Below are 18,655 nucleotides of genomic sequence, written 5' to 3' on the forward strand. Positions count from 1 at the left end.
CTAAGTCTAGGCAGTTTGAAAGGGGGTGTGTGGCACCTAAGGGTGTTCTGGTTCAGCAGAAAGAAGGGAGTCCCCTCATCTCAAAGTCACCCATCCACCTTTTCCCCTCAAAATGGATTCCTCCTTTGTCAGGAAGAAAAGCCGCCTGGTTATCATTTAAAACAAAAAATATTACAGGAGGAAATGAAGACAGGGGCTGCATCATCCCACCCCCTCCAAAGGAGCCTGGGGATGACTAGCTTTTGAAAGGGCTTCTGGCCATCTTTTGTTTCTCCATTCATAAGCACCCCACCCAGCCCTGGTGCCTGCTGTACTCCTTGCTTCCTGAAGCCTTGGATGCTATCGGTTAACGGTGGTGAATTGATTTCCACACCCCGTGATTATTTTTAATTATCTGTAACGTTGCAGGGTAGACTTGGGGACCTCAGACCTGACTGTGAGACTGGCCACAGTCAGTACCCCCTACCTCGTCACCACCTGGAGAGGAAACCCACGTGGTGAGATCGGCCCCTCTCCTCACCTCCATCATGGTACCTGGATGGTGGGTGTATCCCCAAATTGTTCTGACAAACCAGATCAGAAAACCTCAAGGCTTCTGACCTTTGGGGAGGTGGTTGGATAAAAACAAACATAGAAGAGTCCGCTTTACAATCTCCCACCTCCACCCCAGGGGGGAACCAAGGCAGCAGCAGGCAGATGTGATAGGTAGGGCCTCTTCCCCTTTGGGACTTGAAACAGCTGGTACTTAATAAATGTTGAGTTCTAAGCACTGTGTCCCTTTCTGCCCTGTCCACCCGAGGGCTCTAGAGCAGGAACCCCTGAGTGTGAGCCACACACTCACAACTCTTAGTGGCTCTTCTACAATGTCGCTTCCTCCATCCACAGTTCCTCTGTTCCCACGATGGGGGGGGCAGAGTGGAGAGGGAAACTGAGGAACAGAAAATGATGTGTGCTGGTGCATCCTGGAGCAAGGGCACAGCATACCTGCCACATATCCTCTGTGTGCCCGTGGGAGTGTGGCTTTGGTTTGTTTCAGCCCAACAGCCCAAGTCCAAGCCATTGGTGGGGGCAGATGCCTTCCTGTGAGCCGGAAGCCATCGTTTTTGTTGTACTTGGTCCTCTCCCTGTAGATGGGCGACTCTGGTTCCAGAATGGACCCCAGCAGTCCCCCTAGACAGTGAACAGGGAAAGGGAGGGTGGGAGGGAGAGAGAGGAGAGAGAGGAGAGAGAGAGAGAGAGAGAGAGAGAGAGAGAGAGAGAGAGAGAGGAGAGCTGGGACGAGATAAGGTCCCCTTCTGACCTAGAGTCTGGACCATTCTAGGACTCTTCTCTGCCACCCAAGAAAAATCGTGTTCCCAGGTGTCCTGGTCCTGTAAGATGTCCCTATGTGGTCCCTCTTTCCTCCCTTCCCTGTCTAAAGGCTGAAAAGGGAGAGTTCCTAGGCTCCCTCAGTCCCAGGAGGAGGAAAAAAAAAAATTGAGACTGGACTCCTCTGTGTAGCTCTGGCTGTCTTTGAACTGGATCTGTAGATCAGGCTGGCCTGTTCAGCCTGCCTCTCCCTCCCCGAGTACTGGGATTAAAGACGTGAGCCGCCATGCCACCATGCGCCCCCACCCCGGGAGGTTTCTGTTTGTTTTGATAGGTCTTACTATGTACCCCTGGCTGGACTGGAATTTGTTGTGTCGACCAGGCTGGCCTCTAACTCACAGAGATCCACCTGCCTGTCTCCCTAGTTCTGGGATTAAAGATTCACATCCCCACCAAGAGGGGTTTCTGGATGCTCCCAGGCCAGGCAATTCCACGCCACACCTGAGGAAACTGAGTCCCAGACAGTCTCACTTCACCACTTCACCCCAAAGAGGGTGTAAGTCTTTACATACACCCGCTTTGCATATGGGGTCAAGCTTGAAAAAGAGCAGCGTCTTTCTGGTGGGGTATCAACAGAGCTGGGGGGTACATGTGGTCACACTCTAGGGATTCAGGGGGATGCTAGAAGCGACATAGAGGGTCAGAGAATCAAAGGCGCAGAGATGAGACACACACACCCAGCCCCACCAGCTAGGGCGGGCTGCACCCCACCCCCACCCGCTGTCCCCAGCCCCTCGGATTTTCTGGGCGAGCAGAATGGGGAGACCCGGGGAGCTAACCTGGAGCGCCAGGGGGTTTGGCGGGTGCAGGCGGAGCGATGGGCGGGGGCGCTGACGTCAGACCCTGGCCCGGGCGCCGGCGGCGGCCGCCCCGCCACATCCTGGTGGCCGCTGCTCGCAGCAGCCGAAGCCGGGCGAGAGCACTGAGCAAGTGGGACAGCAGCCGCCACCACCTGGAGCGTCGGCCAGTGCGTGGGGACCATGCTGCGGCCTTGAGCGCGCGCGGAGGGGCACCCAGGATGGAGCTGAGCCTGGAGAGCCTCGGGGGGCTGCACGGGGTGACACACGCTCAAGCCGGAGAGCTGCTGAGCCCGGGCCACGCGCGCTCCGCTGCGGCCCAACACCGAAGCCTGGTGGCATCGGGGCGCCCGGGCCTGGTGGCGGGCATGGCTAGCCTGCTGGACGGTGGTGGCGCTGGGGGCGGGGGCGCCGGGGGCGCGGGGGCTGCAGGGGCCGCGGGTGGTGGCCCTGACTTCCGTGGGGAGCTGGCTGGTCCCCTGCACCCGGCCATGGGCATGGCGTGTGAGGCCCCAGGTTTGGGTGGCACCTACACCACACTCACGCCCTTGCAGCACCTGCCGCCGCTGGCCGCCGTGGCGGACAAGTTCCACCAGCACGCGGTGGCCGGGGCGCACGGAGGCCACCCGCACGCTCACCCTCACCCGGCCACCGGACCGCCACCGCCCCCTCCGCAGCGCCTGGCGGCCAGCGTGAGCGGCAGCTTCACCCTCATGCGCGACGAGCGGGCAGCGCTGGCCTCGGTGGGCCACCTCTACGGGCCCTATGGCAAGGATCTGCCCACCATGGGGTCGCCACTGTCGCCGCTGCCCAGCGCGCTGCCCCCGGCTCTGCACAGCGCCCCGCAGCCGCCGCCGCCTCCGCCGCCGCCGCTCGCCGCTTACGGCGCTCCCAGCCACCTGGCCGGGGACAAGCTACTGCCACCCGCCGCCTTCGAGCCACACGCGGCGCTGCTGGGGCGCGCGGAGGACGCGCTGGCCCGAGGGCTGCTGGAGGCGGCGGCGCGGGAGGCGGCGGAGCAGCTGGCGGGGCGGCCGCTGGTTTGCTGGCTCCGCTGGGCGGGCTGGCTGCGGCCGGGGCGCACGGGCCTCACTCGAGCGGCGGTGGTCCCGGAGGCGGCGGGGGCGCTGGCGGAGGTGCCGGCGGCCCGGGAGCCGGTGCTGCAGCCGAAGAGATCAACACCAAAGAGGTGGCCCAGCGCATCACCGCCGAGCTGAAGCGCTACAGCATCCCGCAGGCCATCTTCGCGCAGCGCATCCTGTGCCGCTCGCAGGGCACGCTCTCTGACCTGCTGCGCAACCCCAAGCCTTGGAGTAAGCTCAAGTCCGGCCGCGAGACCTTCCGCAGGATGTGGAAGTGGCTGCAGGAGCCCGAGTTCCAGCGCATGTCGGCGCTGCGCCTGGCAGGTAGGGACGAGGGCCCCGGAGGCTTGACCCTGGGGGACACCGTTGGCTCAAGATGAGGGACTGACTATTTAGAGCCCTGGCCCTGGGTAGTTCGTCTGGGTTGGCTGGGGAGGGGAAGTCCCCTGACCTCGGGTCTGTACCGCCGACCTTTTGCACCATCTCTAATAGGGGGTAATTGCACCGTTGTCACCGTCTCTGCTCTTTGGTGGACTGTGTAGTGTCTTTGGGGCTAAACCAAAACAGCCCTCGCTGTAGCTCTCTCTCTCTCTCTCTCTCTCTCTCTCTCTCTCTCTCTCTCTCTCTCTCTCTCGTGTGTGTGTGTGTGTGTGTGTGTGTGTGTGTGCGCGCGCGCGCGCTTGTGTTGCACACTCCTTGAGTTCGTGATCCTGTGTGTGTCTCCAGTGACCAGAAGGTGCCACTCCCCTCCTCCCCAGCCACCCTGCAAGAATGCCCACCGGCTCCTCCCTGCACCCAGTCACAAAGCTCCAGGTCGCTGACTGTGCTCAGCCAAGGCCTGGCCACCGCTGGGCCCCCAGCCTCAGCATCAGCACCAAGCTTTCTTCCTGTGCAGCTCAGCCCCTGCCGCTGATCGATCCGCTCGCTAGTCCCCCCTCTCCCCGCCCCCCCCAGGCCGCTGGCAAAGGTCATTTGAGATTGGGGGAGGGGCGGCCCACAGGACCCTGGGCTCGGTGGCATCCACCAGAGGCCTTCACACCCGCGGTGCTCTCTCGGATTTCTCTGTCCCTACTTCTCTCCATCCCATCGGGACAAATTGCTGTCGCTCTCTTTGGACTGGCGCCCGGTTCCCAATCCAGCCTCTCTTTATTCTTCTCTTCCCTCGCGTCTTGCCTTAGTCTCTCTCCCATACAGGCATACCAGCCAGCCCCTGGGGGGACCCGTTGTCTCCTCCTTTGGTCTAACCTGTCCCCTCCCACTGTTTCTCGGAGTGCATGGGGCATGTCAGGAACCCCACATCCTGTGTGTTTGGGGGGGGTGCCAGAGAGCTGGTGGTCTAGGCTGAGCATTTTTCTCTGGCATGGTGGGGAGGGAGCTGTGTACCCCGTTCCAGGGACAATAGCGGTTTCCAACGCCTCATCGATCCCTCTGCACACAAACACAGAGAGGGGCGGGGCAGCTGGGGCTCAAGTGAGGCGCCCCTGAGGCAGGAGCGGAGCACTGGGTTGACTGTACCCCCAGGCAACCCTGCAAGCATGTGGGGGGGTGCACATAAGCAAGGGACACTGGGTGGTATGGGGTGGATAGAAGCCGACCTGGTTGAAGCCGTTGACACCTGCTCTGTCCCCACATTCCAAGCCCACTGTGCAGCCGGTCTTGGCTTCCCCTTTCCTCAGGAGTCCTTCGGTGGGATTTCTCAGAATCTTAGCATAAGTGATAAGACACACCTGTCTTTGGGGGATTTCAGGCTGGGAATTCCTAGGGGGTTGCTAGAGGATGATAGGAGATAAACACAGGTTTGTCTGGAGTCCTGTTTTTGGTGACCTTACTGGGATGATACATGTCTCAACACACAGCCCTTTCCTGCACCTCATTGAGTGTCTTCAAGTAGGATTGCCAGGGACCAGTGCAGTTCTGGGCCACAAGTTGCCGAGTGACTGTCACCAAGGTGTGTGTGTTCTGTGAATTTTAAAAGCAAAGCCTCCTCTGCTGGTCACCTTCAGTGTCTAAGGTGGTTGGGAATAGTGTTTCAATTGCTCTTTTGTAGACACCACACAAAAGGCAGCTGCACCGCAGGTCCCAGGTTCCATCTAAATTCACACCCTCACCAAGGCCGCCAGCCCTTTGTGCTCCCCTTGAAGTGCTCAGTTATTACAGAGAGGAAACCCAGGCCAGACTTGTCCTTGTCTTGTGCAACTACAGTGACCAGCTTCTCCTCCCTAGGACTGAGCCGTGTGATTTGGACGCGTGTGGCCCCTCAGGGGAGCCTGAGGTGCTAGGTGGGCGAGTGTACAAGCTGGTATACAAGTGACATCCTTTGGCATAGACTGTGTAGATCATGAAGACAGCAGACCTGGACTATTCCAGGTCGACCTTAGGGTCCACACTGTGGCACTGTGACCTGCACTCCAGTATCTCTAGAGCATTCTGGAGTTAGAAGTGGCAGCCGCCTGGCCGGGGTCATTAGGCCCCAGCCCAGGCCTTTAGTTCTGGTTCCTGCACAAATGAAAAGCAGTTAAGTGGCGGTAAATTGTGGTGTTAAGGGGGTGGTGGAGGCGGCCAGGCGAATCCCTTCAACATAGTGTCTCATTGATAGCCCAAGGCCTGCAGGTATTCTCACACCTGTGCCAGACCTGAGCATCACTCCCTTGTCCCTCACCCACTCGGGAAAAATTGGACCTTGAGCTCACAAGGGAACCTCTCCTTGCAAGTCACGGCCTCACTAGGAAAACATTGTCCCCAATGCTACCAACCCGAGAGTGTCCTGCAAAGCACAGACGCAGTGAGAGAAAGGAACTGGGAAGGGGGGGTGTACAGGGGAGATGATGATAGATAGATGGATGTATGGGCGGATGGATGGACAGACAGACAGAGGAGAGAGATATGGAGAGGGAATGAAAGGTAGAGAGAAGAGAGGAGAGAGGGAGACAGAAAGAAAGAGATGGAGAGAAACAGGAAGGGATGGAGGGAGGAGAGCAGGAAAGAGACCAGAGCAGAAAGAATAGAAAGAAAGAGACCATGGCAGTCAAAGAGTTCCCCTGGCTGCTCCTGGTCCCCCACCCCTGGGAAAACATCACAACCTTCTGTTTCCTCCTTTGGGCATTGCTGAAAGTCATTCCTTCCTTTGTTGTACCCAAGAAAACAGCAAAGAGCCACAGAATCCCATCCCTTGGCCAGTATGTCCTTGTTGACCTCTGCATGCCTCAGTTTCCCCTAATGTAAAATACGCATTGTGTGGATGGTGAGGAGCCATTGAGGGTCCAGACTCAGCTCCCCCAAACACTTCCCACCATTCTAGGGGACATTTGCATCTGCTTCACCCCTCTCCAGAGCCCTCTCTCTGAACTGCACCCCCCACATACACCCCGGCGACAGGAGCAAACTGTGATTATGGGAGCAGGGCTGGGGGAGGGGCGGCTCCTGGCGGGTGGGGCGGTCGATGAATTCGAATTACCGTCTGTGATTCATCACCGTATGCCAGGTCGATAGCTTCGGTCGGCTTCAAATATTGTTTAAATTGCAACTCTGGACTGAAAAAAAATCATTTTTTTGTAACTGATCAGAAAAATATACATATATATAATAAGATATTCGAAGGAAGGGACAGGAATTCACACACATATACACTAGCACACCCCACATACCATACACACATGCACACACAAACACACCACACATACACCACACACCACCATACATACACACACAAACAGCATACAAACATGCATGAACATACCACACACACAACATACCATACACACAATCTCGCACACACACACACACCACACACATACCACACACCACACACCACCATAATACACATATGTGCAAACACACACACCACACACCACATGCACACGCCCTCCCTTCTCCAGTCTCTTGCACCCCAGGGACACACTGGGAAGGGAGAGAGCATGGAAGAGAAACTGATCAGGGTCTGTGGGCTGCTTGATCTCCTTAAGGTCCACACGGGGGGGGGGGTCAATGCAGAGGCCACCAGCGGTGGACAGAGAGGCTGTCAGGCAGCACTAGAGAAAGAAAGATAAAAAGAGGCTTACAACCTGAGGCTCTTCAGAGCCTCCTGCTCTGTTTCCTCTCCTGGAGACTGTGCCAGCTGTGCAGTCCCTTGTTCTTGCCTTTGAGACAGGGCCTCCTGGTAGGCTGGGCTGGCTGAGGCTTCTGCCTCCATCTACTGGCTACTGGGATGGCAGACACGAACCTCCTATCTGGTTTATGTGGTGCTGGGCTGAATCAAGGGCCTCCAGGACTCTCCCCCCTGAGCTACAGCCTTGCCTCTACTTTGTAAAGGCCTGGAGTCTTTGTGTAAACCTCAGAGACTCTAACAGACCCCCCCCATCGCTCCACACACATAGGAGGAGGCTACAGCCCCTCAGAGCGTAGAAAGACTTGCAGAAGGTCATACTTCTGCATGGCATTCCACCTCTGTCCCATCTGAGACTGATTCTAGACAAATGTCCCAACCTCAGTTTCCTAATCTGAGAAATGGACACAGTTGCATAAGCCCCTCAGGGAGTAGCAGGGACTCCAGGAAGGGACTAGGTGGGTGTAGACACACACAAGTCCACATGGGTCACACAGGGGAGACATTACAGGTGGCCACAGAGGACACACAGCACCTGGAGGCCATGTTCTCAGGGCTATGAGTGGCAACCCTGTATAAAGCCTTTGACACCCACTGCCAAGGAGATGCTGGGAGCCCTAAAATCCATGCCTTTGCCCTTGAGCACAGGATCTGCTCAGGATAAGGGACCTGCTGGCTTGCTAGTCCCCCAGAGATTACAGTGGAATGACTTAAAACTTTCTCACAGCCCTGGGACCCAAGGCCTCCTGCATGCTAAGGAAATGCCCAACCCCTAACCACGCCCCCAGCTCCTCACTGGGGAATTCTAGGCAGGGGCTCTAGGTTATTGTAGAAACAAGGAAGTATACCAGGCATTGGTGGCTCAGCCTGTAACCCCAGCAGAGGCAGGTGGGTTTCTGTGAGTCCTAGGTCAGCCTGGTCTACAGAGGGAGTTCAGGACAACCTCCAAAGCCACAGGGAAACCCTGACTCAAAAAAAAAAAAAAAAAAGAAAGAAAGAAAGAAAGAAAGAAAGAAAAGAAAAGAAAAGAAAAGAAACAAGGAGGTAAAGACTAAAGACCCAGGGCATCAGCTGTGTGGGGGGTGGGGGGATGTGGGTGTCTCTTGGACATGAGAAAAAGTCATGGTACTTTACAGTGCAGTAGCTGGTATAGCACTCGGTCATTGTCAACTTCACAGCAGCCCTGCATAGTAGAGGCTTTGAGGTTTGAGGTTTGTATACACACACACACACACACACACACACACACACACACACACACACAGGCGTGCACATGCACACACACACACACACACACATACACACACACACACACACACACACACCATTTAAGAGTCCTCAGAGACCCTCAAGGAGGAGAAAGGCTGACTTCCTTCAGTCTGACTCAATAGGACTGTGACTTCCTGGCAAAATATCCCTTCCTGATGCCAGTGTCCCAGGATAAGTCTGAGCCAGTGTCTGAGGCCAACTTCACACTTCCCTCTAGATGCAGTAGCCACTTCCTGTGGCCACACCAGAGTCTGGTAGACAGTCAGGTAGACAATTGACCCCATGTCTGCTTGGTGAGAGGCTGGGCTGACCTCTGAATCCTTCATTCTCCTTGAGGGGGATTTTACACAGCTCCATGGGGAAAGACAGCTCCAAGTCTGAGGGCTTGAGGTCAATCCTGGGAACTTGCATGGTAGGGGAGGCAGACCACTCCTGCAAGTTGTCCTCTGACCTCCATAAGTCTGTGGTCCCCAGCCACATTTATAAACCCACAAAACAAAATGCAGTTTTAGCAGGGCATTGGTGGTGCACGCCTTTAATCCCAGCACTAGGGAGGCAGAGGAGACGGAGCTCTGTGAGTTCAAGGCCAGCCTGGTCTACAAAGTGAGGCCAGTCAAGACTACACAAGGAAACCCTGCCTTGGAAAAACAAAACAAATGTAATTTTAAAACCCACAAACGCTTAAGCCCCTTTCAACTGAATTCTAGTCTGAACTAAGGCATTGCCCAGCAGTAGCCCCTACCAGCCACCACAACTCTAGTCTAAAAAACCAGTCACCATTTCCTCCCAGCTGATCTCCTGGCTCCATGCCCCACTAGGACTGACTCTTCATGGCTGCCTTGGGATTCTTGACACACCTGGCATAGCCCCTAAGATGCAGAAGGCAACTTCCCTGGACAGTCTGTAACTCCCTCAGTCCTGCATGAATAGGGGAGGACATGGCTAGTGGGGGACAGGTGAGGTGGCTGCCAGAGCTAGGCTGGCCCCCACGGCCTCTTTGTATTAGCCTGTGAACAGCCTGGCTTTAACCAGGGAGGTTCAAGCTGGTTTGAATCAAGTTTTTAATTAAAAATAGACTGTGATCAATACCCTAGGCTGTGCTGAAGGGGGGAGGGGCGAGGCTGGACCCGGAGGTGGGGGTGACTGAGAAGTTCATGTGACCCTCAGGCAGCTCTATGACACCTGCGGCCTCTGTTTCCCCTAGGTGGAGTGACACAGACCCTTCCACAGGTGGGGACAGCAAAGGGACTTACAGAATTGTGGTCACTTTGAAAAGACAGAAAGAGAACCCAGACGGGTTTCCACGGAGGCCACAGGGGGTATCTAAGGGGAAGAGGCTTGGGGACACAGTGTTGTTGGGGTACAGGAATGTTCAGTCTGAGGCTGTGCCCAAGCTGCTAGCAAGCAATGCACACCTACTGTTCACACCCAGATGCCCCCTCTGAACTGGCGCCCCCCAACTCCTGTTCACACCCAGATGCCCCCTCTGAACTGGCGCCCCCAACTCCTGTTCACACCCAGACCCCCCTCTGAACCGGCACCCCACCTCCTGTTCACACCCAACCCCCCTCTGAACCGGCGCCCCCACCTCCTGTTCACATCCAGACCCCCCTCTGAACCGGCGCCCCAACTCCTGTTCACACCCAGACGCCCCCTCTGAACCGGCGTCCCCACCTCCTGTTCACACCCAGACCTCCCCTCTGAACCGGCGCCCCCACCTCCTGTTCACATCCAGACCCCCCTCTGAACCGGCGCCCCCACTCCTGTTCACACCAGACCCCCCTCTGAACCGGCGCCCCAACTCCTGTTCACACCCAGACGCCCCCTCTGAACCGGCGTCCCCACCTCCTGTTCACACCCAGACCTCCCCTCTGAACCGGCGCCCCCACCTCCTGTTCACATCCAGACCCCCCTCTGAACCGGCGCCCCAACTCCTGTTCACACCCAGACGCCCCCTCTGAACCGGCGTCCCCACCTCCTGTTCACACCCAGACCTCCCCTCACCTCCTGTTCCACCCAGATGCCCCCTGAACCGGCGCCCCCACCTCCTGTTCACACCCAGACCCCCCCTCTGAACCGGTGCCCCCAACTCCTGTTCACACCCAGACGCCCCCTGTGAACCTGCGCCCCCACGTCGGTCCAGAGCCGGGTGCCCCCAACCCTCCTGTGGCCCTTGGGAGGCTGGGCCTCCCAGGGCGCAGCCTCCCCTCCCTCCCCGCTGCACTTGGCTTCTCCTTGGGGCCGCACAAGTCTTTCAAAAATAATTCTGTATTTTTGTTCTGTTTTGTTTTGTTTATTGAGACAGGGTCTCCTGTCCCCAAGTTGATTTCAACACCCCACCCACGCGTAACTGAAGATGACCTCGAACTCCGAGTTCTCTTGCCTGCACCACCATATTCATTCTTTTTATTGTTATTCTTTTTATTTTAGTTTTTCGGGTTCTGCGGGGCCCGCGGGGTGCTCAGCAGTGGACTTCCCTCCGTTTCCCCAGCGCCCACTGTCCTGCCCGCAGTCGGGCGTTTGGAGACCGGTCGCCCTCGGGTGGCAGGACGCGCTTCCGGGGACATGCAGCCCTTATCAGCGGATTAATTCACTAACAATCGACCGGCTCTCCCTGCGCAGCCTGCTCTGGGTCAGCCTCGCTCGGCCTTCCCAGTCACCTGTTTCCTTTCCAGCCATCTTTTTCTAATTCTTCTCCCAGCTGCCGCCTTGCCTCTTGCAAATGACTCTTTAAACGTTAACGCTCAGCCTGCCAGTCAGCTGGGATGGCCACACGGAGGTGGCCCGGAGTCCTGGCCAGCCTGGGCTACCCGAGGGAGTCCTTGTGTCTGCAAGTTTGAGAGCGGAGGGCCGTTTGCTAACTTGTTTGCCCCCGTGGGAGGGAGGGCTCCTTAGCAAAGCGGCAGGGGCCCTGGCTGCCCCGCTGTCCCCACCCTGTGACCCTCCAGCTCCCCGCACCCCTCATCCCTCATCCCTCATCCGGGGGCAGGCAGATCAGCTCCGGTCCAGGTCAGACTTTGAAAAACCGAGACCTTAAAACCCTGTGGGAGAGCGCGGGGAGCGCAGGCCGGCGGCAGGGCGGGAGGGGGCACCTGAGCGGCGGGGCGGGGCGGGGCGGGTGGGGATGGAGGGCGGGCGGGGAGATGGGGAGTATGGAGGGGGGGAGCGGGTCTTCGCCCTGGCCCTCCTGCCCACCAAACCGCCTTTCTAAGCGTGCTGGAGATTTGTGACCCTGGCAGAGTCACCCAACCCTGGGTGGGGCTGCGGGGCGCTCGGCCTGGCTGGGCTGACAGACCACGGTGTGGACGGATCGCTGGCCCAACACCTGCCCCGACCCTGCGGCTCGTGGCGGGGCAGGACTTGTCGCCAAGGAAACCGGCCATCATCCCAGCCGGAGACCAGGCTGGCATTGAATTGTAGGCTGCAGGAGTGAGAGTGACGTGCGTGCGGGAGGGGACAGCCGGGCCATGGCTCACAGCCTCGGTGGACTGTGCGGGTAGCCACACGGGGAGGAAGGGGATGGGCGGGGGTAACCGCGGCACCCGTGGGGCACGGCGCACACGGGGGGGGGTCGGGAAGGGACACCTGGATCCCTCCCTCCCCCCTCTCTGTCTCTCTGTCTGTCTTTTAACTTTGAGGCAGTATCTGTGTAGCCCAGGCTGGTCTCCAATTCCCTATGTAGTCAGGGATGGACCTTGAACCGATTTGTCTGCGTGGTCTCCAAGACTGAGAGGAGAGCGCACAGACGTGAGCCACCTCATCTGCTTTATTTAATGCTGGGAATGGAACCCAGGGCGTCCTGCATGATGGGCAAGCACCCCACCCACCAAGCCACACACCCCACCCACCGAGCCACACACCCCACCCCCTGAGCCACACACCCCACCCACCGAGCCATAAACCCCACCCACCGAGCCACAAACCCCACCCCCTGAGCCACACACCCTACCCACCAAGCTTTAGCCGTGGGACCAATTTTTACAGGGTCAACTCTGCAGGAAGGGAAGGGAAGGGCTCCCTGGTGCAATGGCTTAAAGCCTTGGGCTTTAAGGGATGTGTAGGAGCTGTCTAGTCATAGTTTCTCCGGCTCCTAAAGGCGAAGATCCCAGGGCAGCTGACAATGTGAGACCTTGTTAATGGGTCCTCATGGCAACATGAGAAATGCGACCCACATTTCAACTTTTCTCAGAGATAGGGGAGCCTCGTGTCTTTCACAATTCATTAAATATTTTTCTGCAACCACCTAGCAATGGAAAAAGGGAAGTCCTGCCCGGGAACCTGCAGAGCAGTTGTACATCAGGCCAGGACCTGGGGTGATCTGTGTTCCCAAGTAACACTAGAAAATCATGAAACTCAGGCACCCAGCCTGCAAATCCGGAGATCTAAGCAGATTCTACCCTAGACTCCAAGGTACCCCTCCAGGATACAGCCCAATAGACCGTGGACGGCTGCCCTCTCATGGACACAATGGGAACTGCAAGACGATGGGCAAGTGAGTGGGCAATAGGCAGGGCAGTGGTGGCCACGTCTTTAATCCCAGCACTCGGGAAGCAGAGGCAGTTGGATCTCTGTGAGTTCGAGGCCAGCCTGGTCGACAGAGTGAGTTCCAGGACAGCCAGGGCTACACAGAGAAACCCTGTGTCGAAAAACCAAAAATAAAAGTAATAAACCAATAAATGTAAGATTTAAACCCAGGGTGTGGTGGCACTTGCTTGTCGTATTAGCCCTGTGGAGGCAGTGACAGGAGATCCTGGGGTCCAGACCCGGCCAGTCTAGCTTAATGTACAAGCTGCAGGTCCCAGCCACAGACCCTGTTTCAAAAAACATAGAGAGGGGCTGGAGAGAAGGCTCTGTGGAGGACTGCTTATGGCTGTGCAGAGGATCTGTTCTGCACGGTGGCTCCAGGGGACCTGACACCCCTCCACAGGCAACTACATGCACTGCACACGCCCAAGCTCAGTCACATTTATATACATTCATTCATTCATTCATTCATTCGAGACAGGGTTTCTCTGTGTAGCCCTGGCTGTTCTGGAACTTGCTCTGTAGACCAGGCTGGCCTCAAACTCACAGAGATCCTCCTGCCTCTGCCTTCTGAGTGCTGAATTAGAGGTGTGTGCTGCCACCACGGAGCCACAAAGTTAAACATAATAAAAATAAACTTTGCCTGGTGAAACCCTGTTTCAGGCCGGGCGTTGGTGGCGCACGCCTTTAATCCCAGCACTCGTGAGGCAGAGGCAGGTGGATCTCTGTGAGTTCGAGGCCAGCCTGGTCTCCAGAGCGACTGCCAGGACAGGCTCCAAAGCTACACAGAGATACCCTGTCTCGAAAAAAAAAAAACAAACAAACAAACAAAGAAAAGAAACCCTGTTTCAGAAAAAAAATAATAAAAGCAAAAGGGTGATCAAGGGACACAGAGTGACAGGAGGTCTCCATTGGTGGCATGTGCTGTGTGTCTTGGCTCTATCACTGAAAGGAGAGGGCCTGCAGACAAACCCCAGCCCTGCAGCTGCCCACACACGGAAGGCTGCTGGGGCTCTGGCTGCAGCCCCTGGTGCTGAGCCTTGAGAAGTAGACTCCAAGGTGGGGAACACACTGGGGATGAGAGTGTTGAAAAGAAAGCAGGACAGTTAGCCAGGACGGCTGCAGCAGAGGTTAGTTGTGAGATGGGGTGATGGGCAGCAGGCCATTGTTAGTGTCCATGGGGGAAGAGAGGGCGGAACTGAGGGAGACTGACAGTGGAAGGTGGAGGACATGGGAGGAGGTGGGGGTGGAGGCAGTAGGAATGGAGGGGGTGGATGGAGGTGCGTGTGGAGGAAGGGTGTTTGAGAGAGATGGTGGAGATGGTATTTGTAGAGGCGACAGGGAAGGGCCTGGCCTAGGCTGAAGCTGCCTCTCAGGTGGAGACGGAGCCACGCCTAGGGCCCCTAGAAAAGTCTGTGGCTGGAGCAAAGCTGGCCTGGTGGGTAAGTCTGAGGCCCTTCCTCCTCATGCATCCCTCTGCCTGGTTCCAGGGTGTCCCCATCGCAATGAAATGGCTCAGATCTAGGCCTTGGGTTGGCTTGGAGGCTATAACAGCTGCTCAGCCCTGTAGCCTCCTCTTCAGCCATGGGGGATGGATGATGGGACAGGTGGCGAGAAGCTCAGCCTGAACGAGGCTTGTGTCTGTGTGAACAAGTGTCATCAGACCGAATGCAAGGAAAACGGTACTGGCTTCATGCTGCCATCCACCAAAAAACTGACTTTTTCTTTCTTTTAAGACTTCTGTGGCTGGCCACTCCACAGCCTTGGCTTGGGGGTTCACTTTAGCAACTCTGAGAGGACCTTCTTTCACCTCCCAGGCCTGTTCTCTCAACTGATTTTACCTGGCTGGGCCTTCTTAGGCCAATGACTTATGTCTCTGTGTAAATAAAAAGAAAAATTTATCATAAGGACAGAATAACAGATCCGCAAAAATCTCTTGACATGAAAACCTTGTATGTTGGGAAATCTGTATTTCTGTCCTTGTTGAACAGTCTAAGAGTAGACTGTTAGGTGGGAAGGTGGATGGATGGATGGATGGGTGGATAGATGAATAGGTAGATGGGTGGACCTTCACTGGAATTTAAAAGCTCAGACTATTGTTCCCCTCACCTTGCTAACTCTAGTTGTGCCCTCATCCAGGGATGGACAACCATTGTCCTATGAGTATCGTAGCACAGTCAAATCCCAAAGAGCCTCAGGCAAGAGAGGATGCTTTTATCTACCCAGCTGCTATACCCCAACCATGCAGCCTTTGTCAACTCTATATACATTCATATGGGGCTCGGGGTGGAAGACAGGGCCTCACCATGCAACTTGCCTGGGATGACAGCCAATTTTAAACATCCACTCGCAGCAAACCAGGGCCACCTGGGGAGGGCCTCTCATTGGAGGACCGTGTAGACCAGGGTGGCTGTGGGTGAGTCTGTGAGGGATCTGTCGTGTGGGAAGAACTGTTCCTTGTGTGCCACCAGTCCCTGGGTGTGGGTCCTGGACTGTGAGAGAGTGAAGAAGGCACAGGGCTGTGGAAATGGCTCAATAGTTAAGAGCTCCTGTTGCTCCTGCAAAGTGCGGGATTCAGTTCCCAGCACCCACATCAGGCAGCTTATAGCTGCCTGTAACTCCTGCTCCAAGGGATCTAATGTCCCCTTCTGGCTTGGGCAGACATTGCAGTTACACACACACACACACACCTAAAAATAAAATAAAAATCTAAAAAGAAAATGAAAAAGCCATATGAGTGCAGAGTAAGCAAGCAGGCCCTGGAGCCATGCCAATTTCTGGGACACCACCAAGCAGAATCCAAAACCAACTCATTAAGACCTTTGGAACTCATGCCAGGTGGTGGTGGCACACACCTTTAATTTAAAGATTTTTTTTCTTTTTTTGGTTTTTCTAGACAGGGTTTCTCTGTGGCTTTGGAGCCTGTCCTGGAACTCACTCTGTAGACCAGGCTGGTCTCGGACTCACAGAGATCCGCCTGCCTCTGCCTCCTGAGAGCTGGGATTAAAGGCGTGCGCCACCACCTCCTGGCTCTTATTTTTATTTTTAATTATGTGTATAAGTGTGTCTCTGTGTGTGCCAATTCCAGCAAAAGCCAGAAAAAGGTGTGGAAGCCCCTGGAACTGCAGTTACAGTTAGCTGCCACATGGGTTTCTGAGAACTGGGCTTGGGTCCCTGCAAGAGCAACAAGTGCTCCTGCCCCAAGCCCTGTCCTTGGAATTTTTTTGTCTCCCAGCTTCTGAGGACCCCAAAGCTACCCTGATTCTGGATCGTTCCCATAGTGGCCGCTTTTCCTTTTTGTAAGACTTGGGAATTTTCTGTCTATCCTCGGGGTCCTGAAATGTCACAAAGATGTGTCTGTGTGTTTCCATTCACCCACGGGGCACATATGTTCTTCAGTTCTGGTGTCCTCCTTCCCTGCTGTCACTCAAGGGAGAAAGGCTTTTCTTGGTGATGCTGGCAGATTCGTGACTGTGGGGAAGTGAAGGTTGTAGGACCTGAGAGGATGCCCACACCCACAGTCAGAAGACAGTGATAGCATGCATGCTAGGGCTTGGCTCACACTCCACTTAGCAGTCCAGGATCCCAGCCCAGGGAATGGCGCCACCCACAGTGAGCAGGTGTAATTCCCACAGACAAAACAAGACCCTGGTCTCCTGGGTGATTCTAAATTCTGTCAATCTGACAATTACCTTTGAGTGTCACACCTACATATTTAAATTTTTTATTTTATTTATTATTGTTGTTGTGTGTATGTGGATGAATGTGAGCACACATGCCATGGAGTACATATGGAAGTCAAAAGACAATGCTCTAGAGTCGGTTCTCCCTACTTTTATGCAAGTTCCAGGGACTGGCCTCCCGTCACTAGGCCTGGGTGGCAAATGCTTTTATCCCCTAAGCTATGTCAAAAACTGTCCCTCTTTCTTTCCTTATCTGATCATCTGTTTTATCTGGTTGTGGATTGCATCTAGACCAGAAAGCAAACATGCTAACTTCAATTTGTAGGCCTTCTACCCCTAAGTCATACTCCCAACACCTTGCTGGAGGATTCTAGGTGGGGCTCCACCCTGACCACGCCCACAGCCCCTCACTGGGGATTCTAGGCGGGGCTCCACACTGACCACGCCCCAACCTCTCACTGGGGGATTTTAGGTGGGGCTTTACCCTGACTACAAACCCAGCCCCTCACTGTGGATTCCAGGTGGGGCTTTACCCTGACCACGCCCCAACCTCTCCCTGGGGATCATAGGCGGCGGTGAGGGGGATGGCCTGAACCTGAGGTGGCAAGTCCCACAGGAGTCTCAGGACTGGGGCCCCAGGAGGTCGGGACTGTGTCCTGATTGCTGACACTTGAGACGCAACCCTCAAGCCTAGAGTCAACCATCTCATAGTCAGCCCATCAGATCAGTCACAAGTCTCCATCCTGCCCCAAACGGCCTCCAGGTGGGACCGCAGCTCCTAAGGGGGATATGACCCCCCGGCCTATATCCTTAGTCTTTGGGTGAGGCGGTCCATATTGGGGCCCAGAGTCTTTACTGAGGAGACTGGAACAGGGAGCGTTGTGGGCAGGAAGCTAGGACTGGTAACCCCTCGGGGGTTTTGCTGGAGCGGGTGATGGCTGTGATATGTGTTAACTAGATGCCACTTGCTTTGTCTGTCTCCACCCTGCATGACTCCGTGTCTATCCTACCCCTACCCCCCAATTCCGGTTGTGCGTGCCTGGCTCTCCCTCCTGCTCCCTGGCCGACCCTCGCTCCTGCTCCCTGGTTTGCTTCCTCCCTTCCTCGGGTGCCCCATCTCATCATCCTGGGTCCCTGTCCCCTTCCTCCCTACAGTCCTTGTCCCTGCCCCATCCCTTGCCGCCACACCCCGCTCTGGCCCCCTGGCCCACCCCTGTGTCCGTCCTCTCACCCCCATGTGTCCTTTCTCACCCCTGTGCCCTCTCACAGCCTGTAAGCGCAAGGAACAGGACCAGCAGAAGGAGAGAGCTCTGCAGCCCAAGAAACAGCGGCTGGTGTTCACCGACCTTCAGCGCCGCACGTTGATCGCCATCTTCAAGGAGAACAAGCGGCCGTCCAAGGAGATGCAGGCCACCATCTCGCAGCAGCTAGGTCTGGAACTCAACACCGTCAGCAACTTCTTCATGAACGCCAGGCGCCGCTGCATGAACCGCTGGGCTGAGGAGCCGGGTGCTACCCCAGGCACCGCGACAGGCGCTGCCACCTTCTCCAAGGCCTGAGCCTTCCACCTCCCACCCCAGCCCCAGGGGATCGCACACCCCAGCCCTGGGGACTGAGGGACCCCTCCCCCACCCAGCCAAAGGAAGCACCCCCCTCCAGGGTACTGGGACGTACCCCAAACCCCCTCAATTTTGGACGCCAAGGGGACCTCGAGGGAAGAGTGGGTCAGGAATGAAGCACACCTTACAAACGAAACCCGGGTATTTAAGAAAAAATTTAATAGCGAACCCTTCCTTCCCAGATCCCAAACCCCCTCAAAAGGGGGGAGGC

At 56.2% G+C, this 18,655-nt stretch overlaps 1 protein-coding gene across 1 annotated transcript; it reads left to right on the plus strand.

The window, feature by feature from the left end:
• Nucleotides 1–2,386: 2,386 nt before the first annotated feature.
• Nucleotides 2,387–18,384, plus strand: LOC113836187 (one cut domain family member 3-like). The gene is given in 3 exon segments (XM_027419568.1): nt 2,387–3,152; nt 3,155–3,571; nt 18,095–18,384. Coding segments are annotated over 3 exon segments (1,473 nt in total).
• Nucleotides 18,385–18,655: the final 271 nt, after the last annotated feature.

This window comes from Cricetulus griseus, chromosome 5 (assembly GCF_003668045.3).
Source record: "Cricetulus griseus strain 17A/GY chromosome 5, alternate assembly CriGri-PICRH-1.0, whole genome shotgun sequence".
NCBI classification, from domain to species: Eukaryota; Metazoa; Chordata; class Mammalia; order Rodentia; family Cricetidae; genus Cricetulus; species Cricetulus griseus.